At 42.0% G+C, this 17,571-nt stretch overlaps 2 protein-coding genes and 1 pseudogene across 11 annotated transcripts in view; 1 reads left to right on the top strand and 2 right to left on the bottom strand.

The window, feature by feature from the left end:
• The window catches only part of CUNH1orf112 (chromosome unknown C1orf112 homolog), a 55,215-nt gene extending 40,443 nt beyond the window's left edge, over positions 1–14,772 (bottom strand). For 7 of the 9 annotated variants that reach the window (XR_006607956.1, XR_006607957.1, XR_006607960.1 and 4 more), the window contains exons 1-8: positions 14,620–14,770; positions 12,579–12,618; positions 10,944–11,032; positions 8,776–8,880; positions 8,137–8,277; positions 5,822–5,987; positions 4,265–4,349; positions 1,809–1,947 (exon numbers count right to left, since the gene is read on the bottom strand). Coding sequence is in view for 3 of the 9 variants with exons in the window: in XM_045084565.1 (XP_044940500.1) it covers positions 1,809–1,947; positions 4,265–4,349; positions 5,822–5,987; positions 8,137–8,277; positions 8,776–8,880; positions 10,944–11,032; positions 12,579–12,618; positions 14,620–14,730 (876 nt within the window). In the remaining 6 variants the exon portion in view is untranslated. Of the gene's footprint in view, positions 1–1,808; positions 1,948–4,264; positions 4,350–5,821; positions 5,988–8,136; positions 8,278–8,775; positions 8,881–10,943; positions 11,033–12,578; positions 12,619–14,619 lie in introns of those variants that run through there. The other 2 variants (XR_006607961.1, XM_045084566.1) reach the window with 2 other exon arrangements.
• On the bottom strand, positions 11,901–12,045 carry LOC123393278 (annotated as a pseudogene).
• A 129-nt stretch (positions 14,773–14,901) lies between the features above and the next one.
• METTL18 (methyltransferase like 18) lies at positions 14,902–17,249 on the top strand. Of its 2 annotated transcripts, none has more exons than XM_045084580.1 (2): positions 14,902–15,162; positions 15,867–17,249. In XM_045084580.1, exon 2 carries the CDS (start codon positions 16,073–16,075, stop codon positions 17,183–17,185), a length of 1,113 nt encoding a protein of 370 aa, XP_044940515.1. In that variant the 5' UTR covers positions 14,902–15,162; positions 15,867–16,072; the 3' UTR covers positions 17,186–17,249. The 2 variants fall into 2 exon arrangements, with proteins under 2 accessions (XP_044940515.1, XP_044940517.1); XM_045084582.1 differs by lacking the exon at positions 14,902–15,162 and adding an exon at positions 15,188–15,484.
• The last annotated feature ends 322 nt before the right edge of the window (positions 17,250–17,571 follow it).

Below are 17,571 nucleotides of genomic sequence, written 5' to 3'. Positions count from 1 at the left end.
CAGATTTCTCTCCTCTGAACTGTGAGAGAATAAATTCTGTTGTTTTAAGGCATCCAATTTGTGGTGATTTCTTATGGAAGTCCTAGGAACCGAATACTGGGACTGATACATCTGTATGCTTTCATAATTAGCATAGATGCTATTATTTTGAAAAGTTTTGTTTTGATTTTTTTTTAAATAAAGTGAGAAAACTTCTTGGAAGACTTTTAAGATAATGGTTCGACTCCTCAATAAATATCAATAGTGAACGGCAGAGGGCGTTGCGGCTCAGAATTTAGAGTTCAGAATGGAGAAACCAAGCAGACCATTTGTCCATTTCAGACAGTGAGTAGTACTGGTCTCTCCACCAGTCCCACATTTTCACAAGGAAAAACATGAAAATTTGCTTAAACAGTTAGGAAAGTTTATATTGTAAATTCTTTGATTTCTACATTCAAGCGATTATATAAGCTAAACTTAGATACTTCATGTGCAAACAGCCACCCTGGTCAGGCAGCCCCAGGACTTCTCTTCTCTCTTCCACTACTCTACTGCCTGGGCTCTCCTCATGTGTCTCCCACCCTGCATCTCTTCCGATCTTACTCTCCAGCACTAGCTGGAAAGTCTGTGGGGTCCGGTTAAGCAAGAAGGAAACTGGGAAAAAAGGAGGTCAAGGTTGAGAATGCAGATGTATAGGCTTAAAGTGAAGAAGGAACAACCTTCCTGCCCTGACACAAGATACTCCGCCAAAAGCCTCCTCCTTACAGAAGGGGGAGGGGAACTGGCAAGGGGACTTGATAGCAGGAAGTGGGGGTAGAAAAGAAAGGATGTAAGGGGAGAACAAATAAAAGAAAGTGAGGCAAGAAGGAAAAGCTGAGCCCCTTCCTAAAGCTACTCCTGAGTTCCTTCCGAACTCCTCTTCAAAATTCCATCTTCCCCTTGGGTTAGTCCTTTCATATCACCTCTGCCCTAACAATTACAACCAGTGTTTCGGAAAGGGAGGAACCCTTACACATCCATGCCCACAGCGGCTGGTTGGGGACGAGCACAGATACAAAGGAATTACCCGTATCTGTCAGCAAGTCCACAATGGAAAGAAATGTTACTGTTACTTTATAGGGAAGAAACATTTAACTCATTTTCCCATTGAAATCATTATATACAACTCTTAGGTCCTGAGTACTATTAAGGCTACAATTTAGGGCCATTATGAGTTAAATAAAATTTAAAGAGCTAGTCTGAGAACAAAAGATACTATGTATAAATTATTATAAGAAAATGAACTATTAATTTCCAATAAACTTCTTATAAATTTTTATAATACAGTATCTTTCATAAATGGGATGCCAATTCAACACAAACTTTCTGAAATCAAAATAAATGTAAGTGCACATCAATCTGAGAACACTGATACACACACACAGTTACATATCACATCACTACAGGTTCCAACAGATTGGTGAAGAACAGGCCAACTGCAGGTGTACCAGACAATCTTACATAAACACAGAGCTAAGGAGTTAGATTTTTGACCTAGGGTAGAAAAGAATGAAAGGATTCTGAAGAGAATGCCTTGACAACCAGTTATTACATAAAAAGGGGGGCTAGGCAGGAGACAGCTAGTTTCTAGAGAGAATAAGAGTAGGTAGGAGTCTAATGCAATGTTTGGGATGAAAAATAATTATGGGCTGTAAATAATCTTACATCAAAAAAACAACAACAACAAATTACAACCCTTTTAGGTAAACTGATCCATAGATTCAAATGAGATTTAGTAACTGCCAAATGAATAGAGCCACTGTTCAATGTGCTATTAGACTGTATTTTACCTGTGCCTCTGACTGTGTCATCTGCTCAGCTAACTGTAAACAAGAATGGAAGGAGAAAAGAATGTCTTCACACAAGCTGGCAATTATATCTCTGTGTTTCAGCTGATTTTTTATAACCGACTGGTGCTTAAGGCTCTGCCTAAATGAATAAAAAGAAAAGAACACAATCACAAGGAACACATCAAGTAACACAGGTCCATAAAAATATGACTTAAAGTAACATGTAAAAATCACAATGTGTCATATATATTAGGCATGGCATAATTAAGACGTGCTGATGTTACCTCTGAAGCTGTCATGTTAGCTTATTAAGTGGCTACTTTTTTACTTCTCCTTATAAAATACTATTTGAACTCTTACTAAAGTTCCAGGTATTCTGCTAGGCCCTGGGGATGGAAAAGTGAATGAAGACACGATCTCTGCTCTGTCTGCATGGAACATCTGCTCCAGCACAAGAGAGAACATTAAATAATCTTAAGAATAATCAATTACAGCTGTGATAAATGCTAAGGTAGGAAGTCCAGGATGCTAAAGTAGCGAGATTTAAAATACCGTATCCTCAGGGTGGGAATATCAAAGAACATGATCACGAGGTGGAACGCAACAGCTGAGAATGGAAAGACGAGCAGGAGTCAGCAAGGTGAGGAGAGTCCCAGGCAGAGGGAGAGTGGTGAGAAGGCCCTGGGGTAGGAGAGTTCGGGATGTTTGAGGAATTAGGAGCAGGGACAGAGCAGCAGACATGGGCTGGGGAAGAAGGCAGAGGTCAGAGAGGATTAGGTTGTAACTCATAGTAAAATGGGATGGATTTTAAGCAGCAGAGTGACATGATCTAACTGACATTTTCAAAAGATCAGCCTGAACACTGGCTAGCAAATGAACTGGAAGAGGACAAGAGTAGAAGACACTCAATGGTAAAGGCGGTGATGCGGTCATTTGCTGGGCTATGGGCCATGCAGAGTTCTTAGGATTTCCTATTGATAAACCCAATTAATTCTCACTATAAACCCACCAAGAGGGAGCATGGTGGTTCAGTTGGTTAAGAGTCTGCCTTGAGTTAGCAGAGCAAAAGTAAAATTAAATCATGCATCCACTCTACACACACACACACACACACACACACACACACACACACACACACACACAAAGCCTGCTTTCAACTTAGGTCATGATCTCAGGGTCCTGGGATCTGAGCCCCACATCAGGCTTCCTGCTCAGCAGGAAATCTGCTTCTCCCTCTCCCTATGCCCCTTCCCCTGCTTGAGCGCTCTCTCAAAAAAATTAAATTTAAAAAAAAAATAAATAAAATACACCCACCAAGAAAGCTCTATTTTAATTACTCCCATTTTTGGATGAGCAAATTGAGGTTCAGAGAAGATAACCAAACTGCCCAAGCATTCAGAAGAGTGATTTCAGGGGCGCCTGGGTGGCTCAGTGGGTTAAAGCCTCTGCCTTCAGCTCAGGTCATGATCCCAGGGTCCTGGGATCGAGCCCCACATCAGGCTCTCTGCTCAGTAGGGAGCCTGCTTCCTCCTCTCTCTCTGCCTGCCTCTCTGCCTACTTGTGATCTCTGTCTGTCAAATAAATAAATAAAATCTTTAGAAAAAAAAAAAGTGATTTCAGAATAGATTCAAGCACATGCAGACTGGCTCTGGGTTGACACTTTGAGCCTCTCCACTATTACTTATTGGCAAGTTAATGATTTCCGGCAGTGCAAGAAAAGCATCTAACATCTAAAAATATTACACTGACCTTTACTTTTTATGCATGTGTATAAAGCAGAGGTTCTTAGCCATTTTTTAATACCTCAAATCCAACTTCTCCCACCCCCAGGAATCTGATAAACACTATGGGCACTCTCCCTGGTAACCTTTCATAATGCTCTAGCTAAAATTACTTTATAAATGGAATTAAACTTGAACAACTCAAAGGCATATAATAAAGGGATTATATTCAGCTCTAATTATAACTATTTATCTACACCTGGAAATAAAATACCTTGTGGGTTAAATAACAGTAGCAGAAGGCAATTTCAGAAGTACTTGTGGGAGGCAAACCATAAAAGACTCTTAACCCTAGGGAACAAACTGAGGGTTGCTAGAGGGGAGGGCACTTGTTATGAGCATTGGGCGTCACGCAAGGTAAAAACCACTAAATTCTACCTCTGAAATGAGTAATACACTGTATGTTAACAGACTTGAATTTAAATACTATCTTGAAAAAGAAAAAAAGTATTAGTAACAAAGTAGAACTTTTTAAGTTTTAGAAGTAGCAGATTAAAGAGGCCCAGTTTGGTTCGGGAGCTCTGTGTACAGTATCTGGATTAATCAAGACAGCAGTGTCAGTAAACTTTATTTATACACACCATACAAAATGTTTTAAATGCAATCTACAAAACATAGGAATAATTAAGATTTGGGATATGGAAAATATGTTACAAAAAAATAAAGAAAACTTACTTAATTATAAATTTCCAAGTATTGGCATGAAACGCATGGTCCATACTGGAAATAACAGAGCAGATATCCAACAATGAATGAATAACTACAAAAAAAGATAACAGAACTCTTAGGACATTCAAATGTCATGCAGGGGAGTTTCTCCTATATTTAAAACTATCTACTGATCAATTTTGACATCTGTTAAAGTAGGTAATACAGTTAGAAAAAAAACTTTCAAAGTAATTTTTTAAAAAATAAGTGTCGTACTTTTGATTTATGGTTTTTACAAACTACAGAAAATTAATTTTTGATATTTTCACCTACCTAAATAAAACTAAATGACCTAAATTAACTGAAATGTTCAGTAGAATAAAAGTTGTACCCTATTATAATCGAAATATTCTGTAGCTATTCCAATCCAAAATGACAAAATAAACTGCAAAGGAAATACCAAACAAGGAATTAGAGCAAATTTGCAGTATTAATGAAAGGCTTCTCCTCTTTCATTTTATTTGAAAAAATGGCCAGTGACTTCCCCTTCTGAATCCACAGTTCCGCTCCATATTGCTCTGGGGCTTAGCTGTATGACACGCGCTGGTCAGTAGGATAACAATAACTACGAGGTCAGCAAAGAGCTAAAAGCGCCTGCACACTGGGGCTTGCCCTCTCCTGATGATGACCCTGAGGCTGTCGTCAGGTGACCAAACCCAGGCTAGTCTCTGGATGATGTGCCACATGTGGCCAGCTCAGTGCTTCTGCCTCTGCCAGCAGCCAGATGTGAACGTAGTTACTGCAAAAACGCGAATGAGCGAGCCAGTTGTACCATGTGGACCAGAGAAAGCTGTCCCAGCTGAGCCCAACCTAAACTGCTGACTCACAGAATCATGGATAAATAAAGCAGTAGTTGTTAGAACCTAATAGATTTGGGGGTGGTTTTTTTTTTTTTTTTTTACAGATCAAGAGGTACCTGGTATACTGCACAAAGTCAACTTAATTCTTTATACAGAAGCTATCAATGAAATCTTTGTCCTTATACATTACTGTTCTTCAAACTCTGGGTTATAATGCATTGCTGAGTGATAAAATTATGAAGCAGCAATCAGCAATTCTTTAAAAATGAAACAGTATGACGGAGTACATTACAGGTAAAACAGGTATTATTTTACATATAATAAATAAATGTGGTGTATACAGACACAGACACATTCACAAACATACACATACACTTCATTTCTTACTGAACTAAGGTTTAAAAACTCTGAAAGCTCCTGCCTCAGAATCTGGACTACTTTAGAAGGTATAAAGTTGCATGACTTTTTTGGTTAATCACTGTGGAAAAATCACATATGGTGAATATTAACTGAATATACAAATTTATGTTAAGGCATAACATGTCAATTTTATAAATTCTAAAATTTGGAAGATTAAAAATATATCAGGTAGAACTTAAATTTTTTTTATACATAATGAATAAAATACCACGAAGCATTAGAAATAATGTTGGGTTCAATAATTAATGGATATATAGTTTAGTCAGCATATGTCACATATGAAGTAGGAAGTGTTCTCACTTACCTATTACCATATTCAAAATATCAGCATTTTCATCTATTAAAGGGTCCATGCAAACCATATCCAGGAGTTCCATTAGCTGCTTTTGAAGACAATAGGCCTCCTTGAAAAGAGCCTGGAGAAGATCTGAAACTAGGTGTAAATGCCCAGAATAGACAGATTCACTATCCTGATCACAAATAAAAATGAGAGAATTAGCAAATCATAAAAAAAGCTCAAGAGCCAAGTTTACTTTAACTCATTCCATTACTGCACGTAACTTTAGTGCTTTCTCCTGAATTACATATTTACTCATTAAACAAATGTTTAGTGACCATCCGTTATGTATCGTGTACTCCAAGAAACACAGACACGTATAAAGCATGATCTCTGACTTCCCAGACCTTGGAAATATAGAACTAAAAGCGAGATACATAACGTTCGGTCAGTACCTGACATTTAGCACCCTATCACCAAAGAGAAGCATTCGTTAAACCAGTGATTTGATTCACCCAATGAAGACCAGTATCAAAACCACCTGTGACCCACAAATCCTATGCCAGCTTTTATGCTTTAAAGCTGCCTCAGGAATGTAGCCTCAGGAATGTAGACACAAAAGGGCTGGTGTCCTTTTGTAGGCACCTAATCCTTAAGGAATTCATCTGATCCAACAATACCATGACAGAACAATTTCAGGATTCCCGTGACTCAACACAAATCTGTGTCTCTTCTTTCTTTATAGAAAGGAAAAACAATAAAACAACAAAAACAAAACCACAAAAGCCCCCCCCCTTTTTTTTACATCTTAGATCCTGCTTGGACATTTCATTCAATTTATTGGAATGCTTTTTGAAATACCGCATTACCATTACAATACAGAATGGTATAATACAGACTCGCACTTCAATTACCAGTCTAACAGCATCAGAAAAAGTCATAGCATGAAATATATATAGAATCTAAGGCTCTCCAATTATTCAAGTGCTTTCAACTTAAAAAACATTGTAAAAAACTCAAAAGATGTTGCTAGGTTTACTGAGTGCTTCTGACAGTGTAAAAATAAGACATAAAATAACACCAGTTACAACCATTAGGACTCACAATCATTTAAACAAAAGGACTGAAAAGAGTTGTATGACTTAATTGTCCAGAATTTGTAAAATTCCTTGTTTCCCAATAAAATATTTCTAAACCACGCATATTATCTAAAGCAGCTTTCCAGTGTATCAACACGCGTGCTCTCTTGGCTAGTTGTTTGCTAAAAATTAGCAGGAATCGCTTTTTTCCTCCACTATCATCTGGCAAAGATATAAAACCAAACTCCTTAACTCCGTCTGCCAGCTAGGCTACCCCCTACTGGACTGTGTAAGACATAAATCCAGCAGGACGATGGGACTATTTCCTAACTGCACATGAGAAAAGGCATACCCATGCCTCAACTTGAACTTCCCTGAATACGCACAGAAAGAATCCTTCAGAAAACTTGACTTTCACAGTGGGGAAAAAAAGCAGCAGTGTTCTTTCTACAAGTAAACAATTTCAGTCACTGAGAACTGGTAGCCTTTCTAAAAAGTCTTAGTCTCCTTTTTCAACTAGTTGGTGGCCAACCTGGAACAGTTGTAGTTCGTGGGTATATTGTAAAGCCAAACTTTTATGATTTGTGTATTAATACAAATCATATTTTTGTGAGTCCATCTACTCTATGGATTTCTTACAAAAGCCCATTTTTAATCACTTCCTTATAACCACTTATTTTCATACAAATATTTACATATAGGCACACCTCAGAAATATCTCCGGTTCAACTGCAGACTACTGCAATAAAATGAGTTAAATAAAGTTTGTTTTCCCAGTGCATATAAAACTTATGTTTGTATTACTCTGCAGTTTGTTAAGTGTGCAAAAGCATTATGTTGAAAAAAAGTGTATATATCCTAACAAAAAATATTTATTGCTAAAAAATACTAACCAGCATCTGAGCTTTCAGCAAGTCATAATCACTGATCACAGAACCCCATGACAAATAATGAAAATGTTTGAAATATTTCCAAAATTACCAGAATGTGATGAAGAGACATGAAATAAGCAAATGTTATTGGAAAAAATGGCACCAATTGACTTGCTGGACACAGGATTGCCACAAGCCTATGACTTGTAAAAAACAGTGTCTGCAAAGTGCAATAAAACTAAGTGTGCCTGTATGTGGTTCTTTGTTCCATGGAGAAGTCTACTCCAGTAATACAGGCTAATATGTAAAATCTTATGTCCAACACTATTTTCCTCAGCCCTTTTGCCTGTGGATTTCAGGCCATTTAAAGTGTACTTAGACTCATACTCACCTTACAATGTACAAATGTACTTTTGATTACATGTAGGACTGAGGAAGGAAGACTATGAATGTTTTCTAGAATGATGGAGTCCTGGGTGGCACAGACATGCTGAACACAACCTGTAAGAGCTGCTAAAAGCTGCACCATTGTCTGGAAATAAGGAGAGAAATTTCATTCACACTATGTTTTTGTTCACAAACATAAAAAGTATCAGACATGCTGGGTACTAGGGATATAGCAGTGAACAACACGGATCCTGTATTCCTCCTTCACTGAACTTTAGTCTATCAGAACTACAAATATTGGAACAACTGGCCAGCCATTTGGTTTTTTAAAAAGTCAGAATCCTAACCCACACATCAAAGCGTATGGCAGGTGTTCTACGTACAAGTTTTGAAATTATAGGTAAGAAATTATAGGTAAGGCAATTATAGGTAAGACTTGTTGTCTTATATAAGTTTGGTGTTTACTCAGCATGAAATTGTATAAAAAAATACAATTTTTTTTGCATTCTTATCTTTAAGTCTATAAATTTAATTCTAGCACTGGGCCACTACATAAAGGATATATAACTAATTAATATCAGTATAAAAATTCTTATACTGTTCAAGATCTTCCCCCATACCCTTTCTAATAAATTTCACATACCTGTAAAATATTCCTTAGAGTGGTCTGGATTTCTAAATTATGGCTTGACAGTCCTCTGGCTTGACTGGTTAACTCGTACATCATGTCATCAAATAATTTCACAGTCTGTGAAAAGCAAACATGTTAAAGAGGGGTAACAAAAAACACAAGAAAGGGAAGACATATCTTTTTTTTTTTTTTAAGATTTTACTTATTTTTTGACAGAGAGAGATCACAAGTAGGCAGAGAGGCAGGCAGAGCGAGAGAGAGGAGGAAGCAGACTCCCCGCCAAGCAGAGAGCCCGATGCAGGACTCGATCCCAGGACCCCGAGATCATGACCCGAGCCGAAGGCAGGGGCTTAACCCACTGAGCCACCCAGGCACCCGGAAGACATATCTTTAAGGAAAAAAAAAATCAGACTTTTTTTTATTAGTAATAGCCATGCAATATTATCTAGCTTAACACCCGCATTTAATAAACAATGCCTATGTTATAAAAGTAGTCATATAACACAATCTTTTAAAAGCTTCAGACAGAAATTGATTTGTTTTCCATTTCTGTGGTTTGAATCTATTTAATAACATCCATGTAAAAATCACTCCAAGTTCATTTTTTGGTGCCATAACAAAGATAAGTGCTACCCTAAACAATAAAGGTTGATGGTCTCAACCAATCGATGTTCACATGGATATTTATAAGGGTATTTTCCAGGGGTGATGATGAATTTGTGTTGAATTACCTATTCACTTGCATTTTAACCAACTTCCTGTTTTGAACAACTAAAAATACCATTTCTGGGGTAGGGGTACTATATGTGACCTTAGAACTAAGTTTTTTGTTTTTTGGGTTTTTTTAAATGTTGTGATTAGTCATCATTAGCTTCTGACGTACTGTTCCCAGATTCATTGTTTACCTATAACATTCAGTGCTCCATGCAATACGTGCTCTCCTTAATATCCACCACAGGACCAACCCATCCCCCACACCCTCTCCTCTAAAACCCTCAGTTTGTTTCTCAGAGTCCACCGTCTCTCATAAGAACTAAGTTTTTTTGTTTTTGTTTTTGTTTTTTGGTCTGCGAAGTTAGCTACCCTAAGATCTCAATACTCAGATTTTTCTAAACAATTTAAATGGCCTAAACATTGGAAGAATAACAACACAATGTAATCAAATAGGACAGTTTCTCAAAGGCAAGCTAACATTCAACATCCTTATTTTAATCTATGTAACAGCAGGATCTTCTTCTGATAGTCAAGAACAAATTCTAAGAAACTTTTAGATAGAGAACAGTAGAATGAATATGAGTAATAGAAATTTTGATGATTATCTGCTTCAAAGCTAAACTTGGAAATCATTTTAAAAAATGTTTTACTTTTGGCACCAAAATATCTTTAATTCTTTCAATTAAAAATAATGCCTGTGCTTTTCAGAGAAAAAGTGTACTATAAATATCTAAAAGGTAATAGGAAACAGAGTAAAAGGTAATAACATAGTTGGTGAACTTAATGTCTTCTCTTGGTTATTTGATTTTACCAACATTCCAGCCTTTTTTTAATTCTAAGACTTCTTCAATAAAATTTGGCTCCAGGGGAGCCTAGGTGGCTCAGTGAGTTGAGTGTCAAACTCTTGGTTTCAGCTCAGGTCCTGATCTCAAGGTTGTGAGATCAAGTCCTACATAGGTCTCCACACTCCCCAGGCAATCTGCTTGCGATTCTCTCTCCTTCTCCCTGTGCTCCTCCCCCATGCTCTCTCCTACCCTCTCTCTCTAAAATAAATACATAAATCTTTTTAAAAAATTGGCTCCTTTTTTCTAGACAATAAAATTTAATGATTATTAATAAACTCTACAGAGAAGATCTTAGCTAATTTCATCACTCATCCCAAATATTTATTGAACTGTCTTAAAATACAGAAGTACTTAAGATTACCTACAAATAATAAAATTCAATTAAAGGATCTATGCTACTTAAAATTATAATGCTTTTAATCACCTAATGATCACACTAACACCATTATGTTCTCACCTGAGATCTATTTCTTGCTAAATTATTTGTATATTGTATATCAAATAATCTGATACATTAAAAAATAAAGGAGCCAAAGTTAAGAATAAATGATTTAAAACTGAGAATAGATTTAAACAGCCTTTATAACACGTTGACTGATTAAGATGACAATAGTACTACACCTTTGGCAGCACTTGTGAGAAGAAAGTCTCTTCCAGTGTCAGGTGGTCCATATGAGGTAAAAACATTTCCACAATAATTTTCAGAATTTCTATAAAGCAAAATAGTAACATATTTCTAAGTCACGTGGGAGAACAAAGATCACCGCCACTTCCCCAAATGCAAGAATATGTAAGTACTACCAATCTGAAGCTTTGTAGTTTCAAAATTGCCATTTTCTATGTAGAAAAACTCTGTTTATTAAACATATTAAACTATGTTTATTAAAAGATTTTACTGGAACACATGGGTGGCTCAGTCAGGTGTCTGCTCAGGTCATGATCCTGGGACCCTGGGACCCTGGGATGGAGCCCAGCATCAGGCTCCTTGCTCCTCTCTCTGCCTGACACTACCTCTGCTTATATGCTCTCTCTCTCTCTCTCTCTCTCTGACAAATAAGTAAATAATCTTTTTTAAAAATTTATTACACACACACACACACACACTCTCTCACACACACACACACGAGCGGGGTGGGCAGGGAGGAGAGGGAGAGGAAGAGAAAGAAGCAGACTCCTCGTTGAGCAAGGAGACTGACACAGGATTCAATCCCTGGACCCTGAGATTATGACCTGAGCCAAAGGCAAACACTTAACCAACTGAGTCACCCAGGTACCCCTACACAGAGAAACCATTAGTATCTAAAATAATAACAAGAAAACAAACACTCAAAAAAATAATCTGTATGTCCACCCTTCGCGGACCACTTAAAGGATATGGGTACATCTACTGAATAGAATTTGCTATCATTAAAATCATTATTAGAGATCATTTAAAACCATGAAAAAATATTCACAATACTCTAAGGTTAAATGATCAAGCTTCCAAAATAGTGTAATCCCAATCTCAATATAAACATGTACATACAAAGAACAGTAGCCTGGCAACGTACAGAATCAAGATGAAAATGTTCTATACTAAAATCTTAACCATTTCAGATTAATGGATATTTCACTATCTGTTCTGATTTTCTGCCTGTTTCAAATTTTCTACAAACAGTATGTATAAATATTCACTATAGAAAGATATACACACTTGATCTTAGCCAAAAGGCCGAGAAGCAATCACTGTAGAAATATATATATTGAGGATAAAAAAAAATTACTTAAAAAAACTAGACCCAACAGGCAACACAGATTGAAAATTATAAATATCCACAACCAAAGTGAAATATAAATAGAATAAGCTAACTCAAAATAAGAATAAACTGTGGTCTGGTCTTTAATTCATCTCTTCTCCTAACTAAATAAGTAAATAAATAAGCCAAGCAAGATTAAAGAACACAAAGATGAGAAAGTCAACCTGAAAGCAGACTGCAAGTTAGGTTTTACGTGAGTCTAACCAGTTTAACAACCAACATTAAAAATTTCAATGTGCTTGTATTATTACATTAACCACAGTTAAGGCACCTATTCGAAATAAAATTTTAAAACGTTAAGTACTACTTGAAGGAATTCGGTCATTTTAAGCCACTGAAATTTAGAGGCTGTAACACTAACTACTAGAATACATTTAAAGGGAGTTTGGAACTGTACTGAAATATGCAGGACTCAGACTTTAATGGCATCAAAGTAAACAATTAAGATAATTTTACTTACGAATATGTTCAATCCAATTGTCGGAATGCTGATACATAGAGTAAAAAATTAAGGAAGGTCACAGTATCACAGTAATAGAATATTCCCTGCTAAGAATAAATCTACAAAGCAGCCTTCTTGAAGCTCAGGCAATGAGCAGTAAGAAATTGAAATTAAATTCCAATCACTGGCTTAATTTTACTTTTAAAAATTTAATGTTCTTAGGTAAACAAACTATAATATAATGAAAATACTTCAAGGAAATACTTTCAAAACTGAGCAGGGACAAAACTGTCTTTTCAAACTATGTGTAGTTGACATGCTTTTGACAGAGGAACAGTACTATATAATAAGCCAGAGATTTCTGTTTCTAAAACAGAAAAGGAACTTCTCCCTCCTCTGAACCTCTCCGGTATTTTATCTGCACCTGTATTAAGTCACTCAACATGTTCTTTTCATGTTCCTTGTGGGACTCTTAAAAAGCTCGTCAGACTGAAATCCTCCTGCACATAGCAGACACTTATACATCTGACAGTAAGTCTTCCTATGTCCATTACAAAAGTTGCGGTAATCCCACTATGAAGTGTACACCTGTACACCATTAAAAATTATTAGAAATTCTTACTGTAAAAGAAGTATTAAAGGATGTGTCAGCAAGAAAAATGAACAGATAACTCCAGAACACTAACACGAGAACGGATTCTTCTGACATCTTACTTTGCACATACCAATTTTACAGCAGCAATCAAAATGAGGTACAGTCATTAACTCATTTCACTTAGTTCAACAGGGTTGTATTTGTCTTACAGAAAAATCTCAGCAAAGGTCAAAAAAACTCTAGTCCCTTCCAAAGTTAAACCTCATTTATGATTATGCAGACATGCAGGTAAAAACTAGAAAAGAATACGTAAAATGCAAAATATGCAAATAATGTTTGGGTGATGTGCTTGTAATTAAAAACTCATCCTGGCTGCCTGAGTCGCGGAGCGTCTGCCTTCAGCGGAGATGGTGATCCCAGGGAGCTGGGACCGAGCCCCGCCTCGGGCTCCCTGCTCTGCGGGAGTCTGCTTCCCTCTCTCCCTCTCCCCTGCTTTTGTTCCCTCTCTCGCTTTGCCTCTTTCCGTCAAATAACAAATAAAATCTTAGGGGAAAAAAAAAAGACAAAAGACAAGACTGGGGGAAGACGAGGTTTAGGTTGTCCTGCAGGTGAAATCCTGCAGAACCGAGCGAGAACGCGGACCTGCAGCTACTGAGGGCCCCGTGGCCTGAAGCGCAAAGAGGACCCGCGCTCCGCCGCGTGGGGCCCGGACCGCTGCCCAGCAGGTTGCGGGCGGCGGACAGGCTTTCCCAGTCCGGCGTCGAGGACCCGGCTCCGAACCGCACGACGGCTAAGAAACGCTCCTGCAGCTCGGCGGGGCCGCGCCCACGCGACGCGAGAACGTGTCCCCGAGGCGGCGCGAGCATCCGAGGCTCCCCGGACCGAAGGCGGCTCTTCCTTCCCGCGCAGCTCCGCGCTGAAGGCGGGCCCCCGGCTGGCGGCCTCCAGGCGCCCACAGCGAGACTAAGCGGGCGGCCAGCCCCGGACGCGGCGGGCGAGCCTCGGCGCGGCAGCCGCTCCCCCTCCGCAGCCACGACAGGAAGCGGCCCCGGGAAGAGCGCGGCGCGCGTTCCCTGGGCCGCTCACGCCCCCGGAGCCCCGCACGTCTGCGCGCGTCGGTGCCCGCAGCGCTGCGGGGCCCGCACCGGCGCAGCGTCGGACCGGTCAGGCCCGGGTAGCCGCGCCCCGCGCTCCCCGGCGAAGGCGTCCGCCCCGACCGCACGCAGAGGACTCAGCGGCACCGGGAGTGGAGGAGACGCCACAGGCTCGGCCCCGTCGGGCGGCCGCCCGCGCTCCCCGCCCGCGCTCCCGGCGCCCTCCTCGGCCTCGGCGGCTGCTCCGCCCACCCGCGCCCAGCGAGGGTTCAGGCCTCAGGAGCGCGGCCCGCCCGGCCGCCAGCGCGCCGCGGCCGGAGCGAAGCCGCGGGCCCCCCCCCTCCGTGGGGCGAGAGCCCGGGAAGGATATGAGGAGCCGCGGCAGGACGGACGGCAGCTCGCGGCGGCACAGCGCCTCCGGCCAGCTCCTCAACTCCTCCAGCGGCGCGGCGCTCCCCGGCGCCGCGCGCCCCTCCGACATGCCTCGCCCGCGCGCAGCTTCGAGCCGCCCGCCACCGCCCAGACCGGAAGCTCCCGGCAGGCCTTGCGAGCTCTCGCCGGCGCCGGGACCATAGAGAGGGGGCGGGCGGCGCTCCCGGGGCGCTGGAGCCGCGCCTGATTGGCCCGCGGAGGACTCGCCTCACCGGTGCGCGCTCCGCCTCCCGAGGGAGGGCCCCGCGGGGCGCGCGGACTCTCGGCGCCGGTGCCGAGACCTTCCCGGCCGCGAGCGTTCTCAGGGCCGGGTCGCTGACGCGCTGCCCTGACGCACTTTGGGGGCTGCAGGCAGAACCCCCGACTGGCTACCGCCTCTTCCCTGCGACTTCTGGGCTCCCGGGCGACCTGGGACTTGAGGCCGGAAACGAATCCGAGCCCCGGGGCGCGGGGAGAAGCAGGCACGTGCGGCAGCCCCCGGGTCGGTCCGCTGTCCTGACGGGACGCCGCCGCCGGCCGGGCTGGGCTGCAGCGGGCGGCGCCGACGCGTCCCGCGGGGCTGGTGCCGCCCGCAGCCCCGGGGAAGTGGCTCCGCGGGCAGCGACTCTCCGGTCGGGCCGCGTCTGGTTTCTCCGGAGCCAACCGGCCTTCGCGGGCGGCTCCCGAGTCCTCCCGCTGCGGGCGTCGGCGCTGCGGGGCTTCGCCGGGCGCGAGGCCGGGGTCGCGGGCGGCGGACGCGCCGCGGAGCGCCCCCGCGCGGGGTCGAAGCGGCCCGGAGTGCGGCGATCCCGCGGCTTCCGGAGGTCGGGCGTCGCGGCGGGATGGCGGCGGGGAGGACGCAGCCGGGCCGGGCCTTCCCGCGCGGCCGCTGTGGGCTTTCGCGTTCGTGCGAGGCGCCGCCCGTGGTGCTCTCGTCTGTGACGCCTGAGGAGGGCTTCCCTTTGCGTCCGGCTCCCTTCGCCGCCTTTACAGAAAAGCTGCGGGGGGGGGGGGGGTAATGTTATGTTTTAATGAAATATGTCATTTTACCTTTTTTTAAGAAACCTCTATTTTATTTATTCTTAAATAAGCTCCGTGCTGGATGTGGGGCTTGAACTCCAAGATCGAGTCACGTGCTCGACCAACTGGCCCCCCAGGTGCCCCCCGTTTTACTCTTGAGTAACAATTTTCTTTTTTTTCCTCCAGAGCTAATTTGAAAGGAGACCGACGACCTCTACAAAGGCGTGTGGAAGCCTCTCTCAGTCTGCGTAACTGTGCAAGCAGCGATGGGAAAATTGGTCCCCAACAGAACTAACGAAAATTGAAGCAGGTTTATGTGTGTGTCATCGGCTCTACCCAGAAGTCCAAGAATCCTCCTTTGAACTGAAGGGCTGTGTGCCTCTCTTGAGAGGATGACTTTTCAGTTTAATTTTACTATCGAAAACCATCTGGAAAATGAATCCACACCCCCTGGAGATGGAGCTTTGGCCCTGGATTCCTCCGAAGAGTCTTCAGTCTCAGAGAGTAAAAAAGGTCGACATAGGGACAGAAGACGTTCTGCAGAACAGCTTGAGTGGCCTCAGAATCATTTGTTGGAGCATAAGCCAGTGGGCAGCGCAGCTCCCTCTCAAGACACAGACGGCTCAGTCAGGGCAGCAAACAGCTCACGTAACCTGGAGCCCCATGAAAACCATCGCTGCATGAGAGTGGCCAAAGAGCATCCTATGCCCGAAGATGTAACAAAAGTGCTAGAAAACAAAGTCGTCGAAACATTACCAGGTCCCCAACATGTTAATGTATCCGTCGTGAAAACTGTCTTGTTGAAAGAGAACGTCCCTGGAGAAAACATAGTGTCACAAAGCATTTCTTCTCACTCTGATCTGATTTCAGGGGTTTATGAAGGAGGCTTAAAAATCTGGGAATGTACCTTTGACCTACTGGCTTATTTCACAAAGGCCCAAGTAAAATTTGCTGGGAAGAAAGTGTTGGATCTTGGCTGTGGATCTGGGTTGCTCGGTATAGCGGCATTCAAGGGAGGGGCCCGAGAAATTCACTTTCAAGATTATAACAGTACGGTGATTGATGAAGTAACCATACCTAACGTAGTGGCTAACTTCACTGTCGAAGATGAAGGAAATGACGTCAACGAACCCGATGTGAAACGACAGAGGAAATCAAAAATAGCACAAGAATTATGTAAATGCCGGTTCTTTTCAGGGGAATGGTCTGAGTTTTGTAAGCTAGTACTAAGTAGTGAGAACTTCTTTGAAAAATATGATCTCATTCTCACCTCAGAAACCATTTACAATCCAGATTATTACAGTACTTTGCACCAGACATTCCTTGGATTGTTAGATAAGAATGGACGGGTGCTTTTAGCAAGCAAAGCACATTATTTTGGTGTAGGTGGAGGCACTTACCTCTTTCAGAAGTTCGTAGAAGAAAGGAATGTATTTGAGACCAGAACACTTGAAATAATTGATGAAGGACTAAAGAGATTCCTAATTGAAATGACTTTTAAGTAACTGATTTATTGTCCACCAAGTGTCCTAAGTGAAATAAACAACATAGCCAAAAACTTGTTTCGAATATTTGATTTCTGCTTTGCTGTTATTATTATTATTTTTTTAAAGATTTTATTTATTTTATTTGACAGAGAGAGAGATCACAAGTAGGCAGAGAGGCAGGCAGAGACAGAGGGGGAAGCAGGCTCCCCGCTGAGCAGAGAGCCTGATGCGGGACTCGATCCCAGGACCCTGAGATCATGACCCGAGCCGAAGGCAGCGGCTCAATCCACTGAGCCACCCAGGCGCCCCTGCTGTTATTTTTTTAATTATGATGTTTGTTTATCCAAGTAATATACCAGCTATATTAATAACATGTACTTGCTAGGGAAGACTGAATAAATAGT

Source organism: Mustela putorius, unplaced genomic scaffold (genome assembly GCF_011764305.1).
Source record: "Mustela putorius furo isolate JIRA1106 unplaced genomic scaffold, ASM1176430v1.1 tig00000785_pilon_pilon_pilon, whole genome shotgun sequence".
NCBI classification, from domain to species: domain Eukaryota; kingdom Metazoa; phylum Chordata; class Mammalia; order Carnivora; family Mustelidae; genus Mustela; species Mustela putorius.
Note: the sequence above shows the minus strand (reverse complement) of the source record. Positions and strands in the feature narration are given on the sequence as shown.

Excerpts from the sequence above, each read along its gene's own strand:
- METTL18 (XM_045084580.1), top strand. The coding sequence starts at position 16,073 with ATGACTTTTCAGTTTAATTTTACTATCGAAAACCATCTGGAAAATGAA.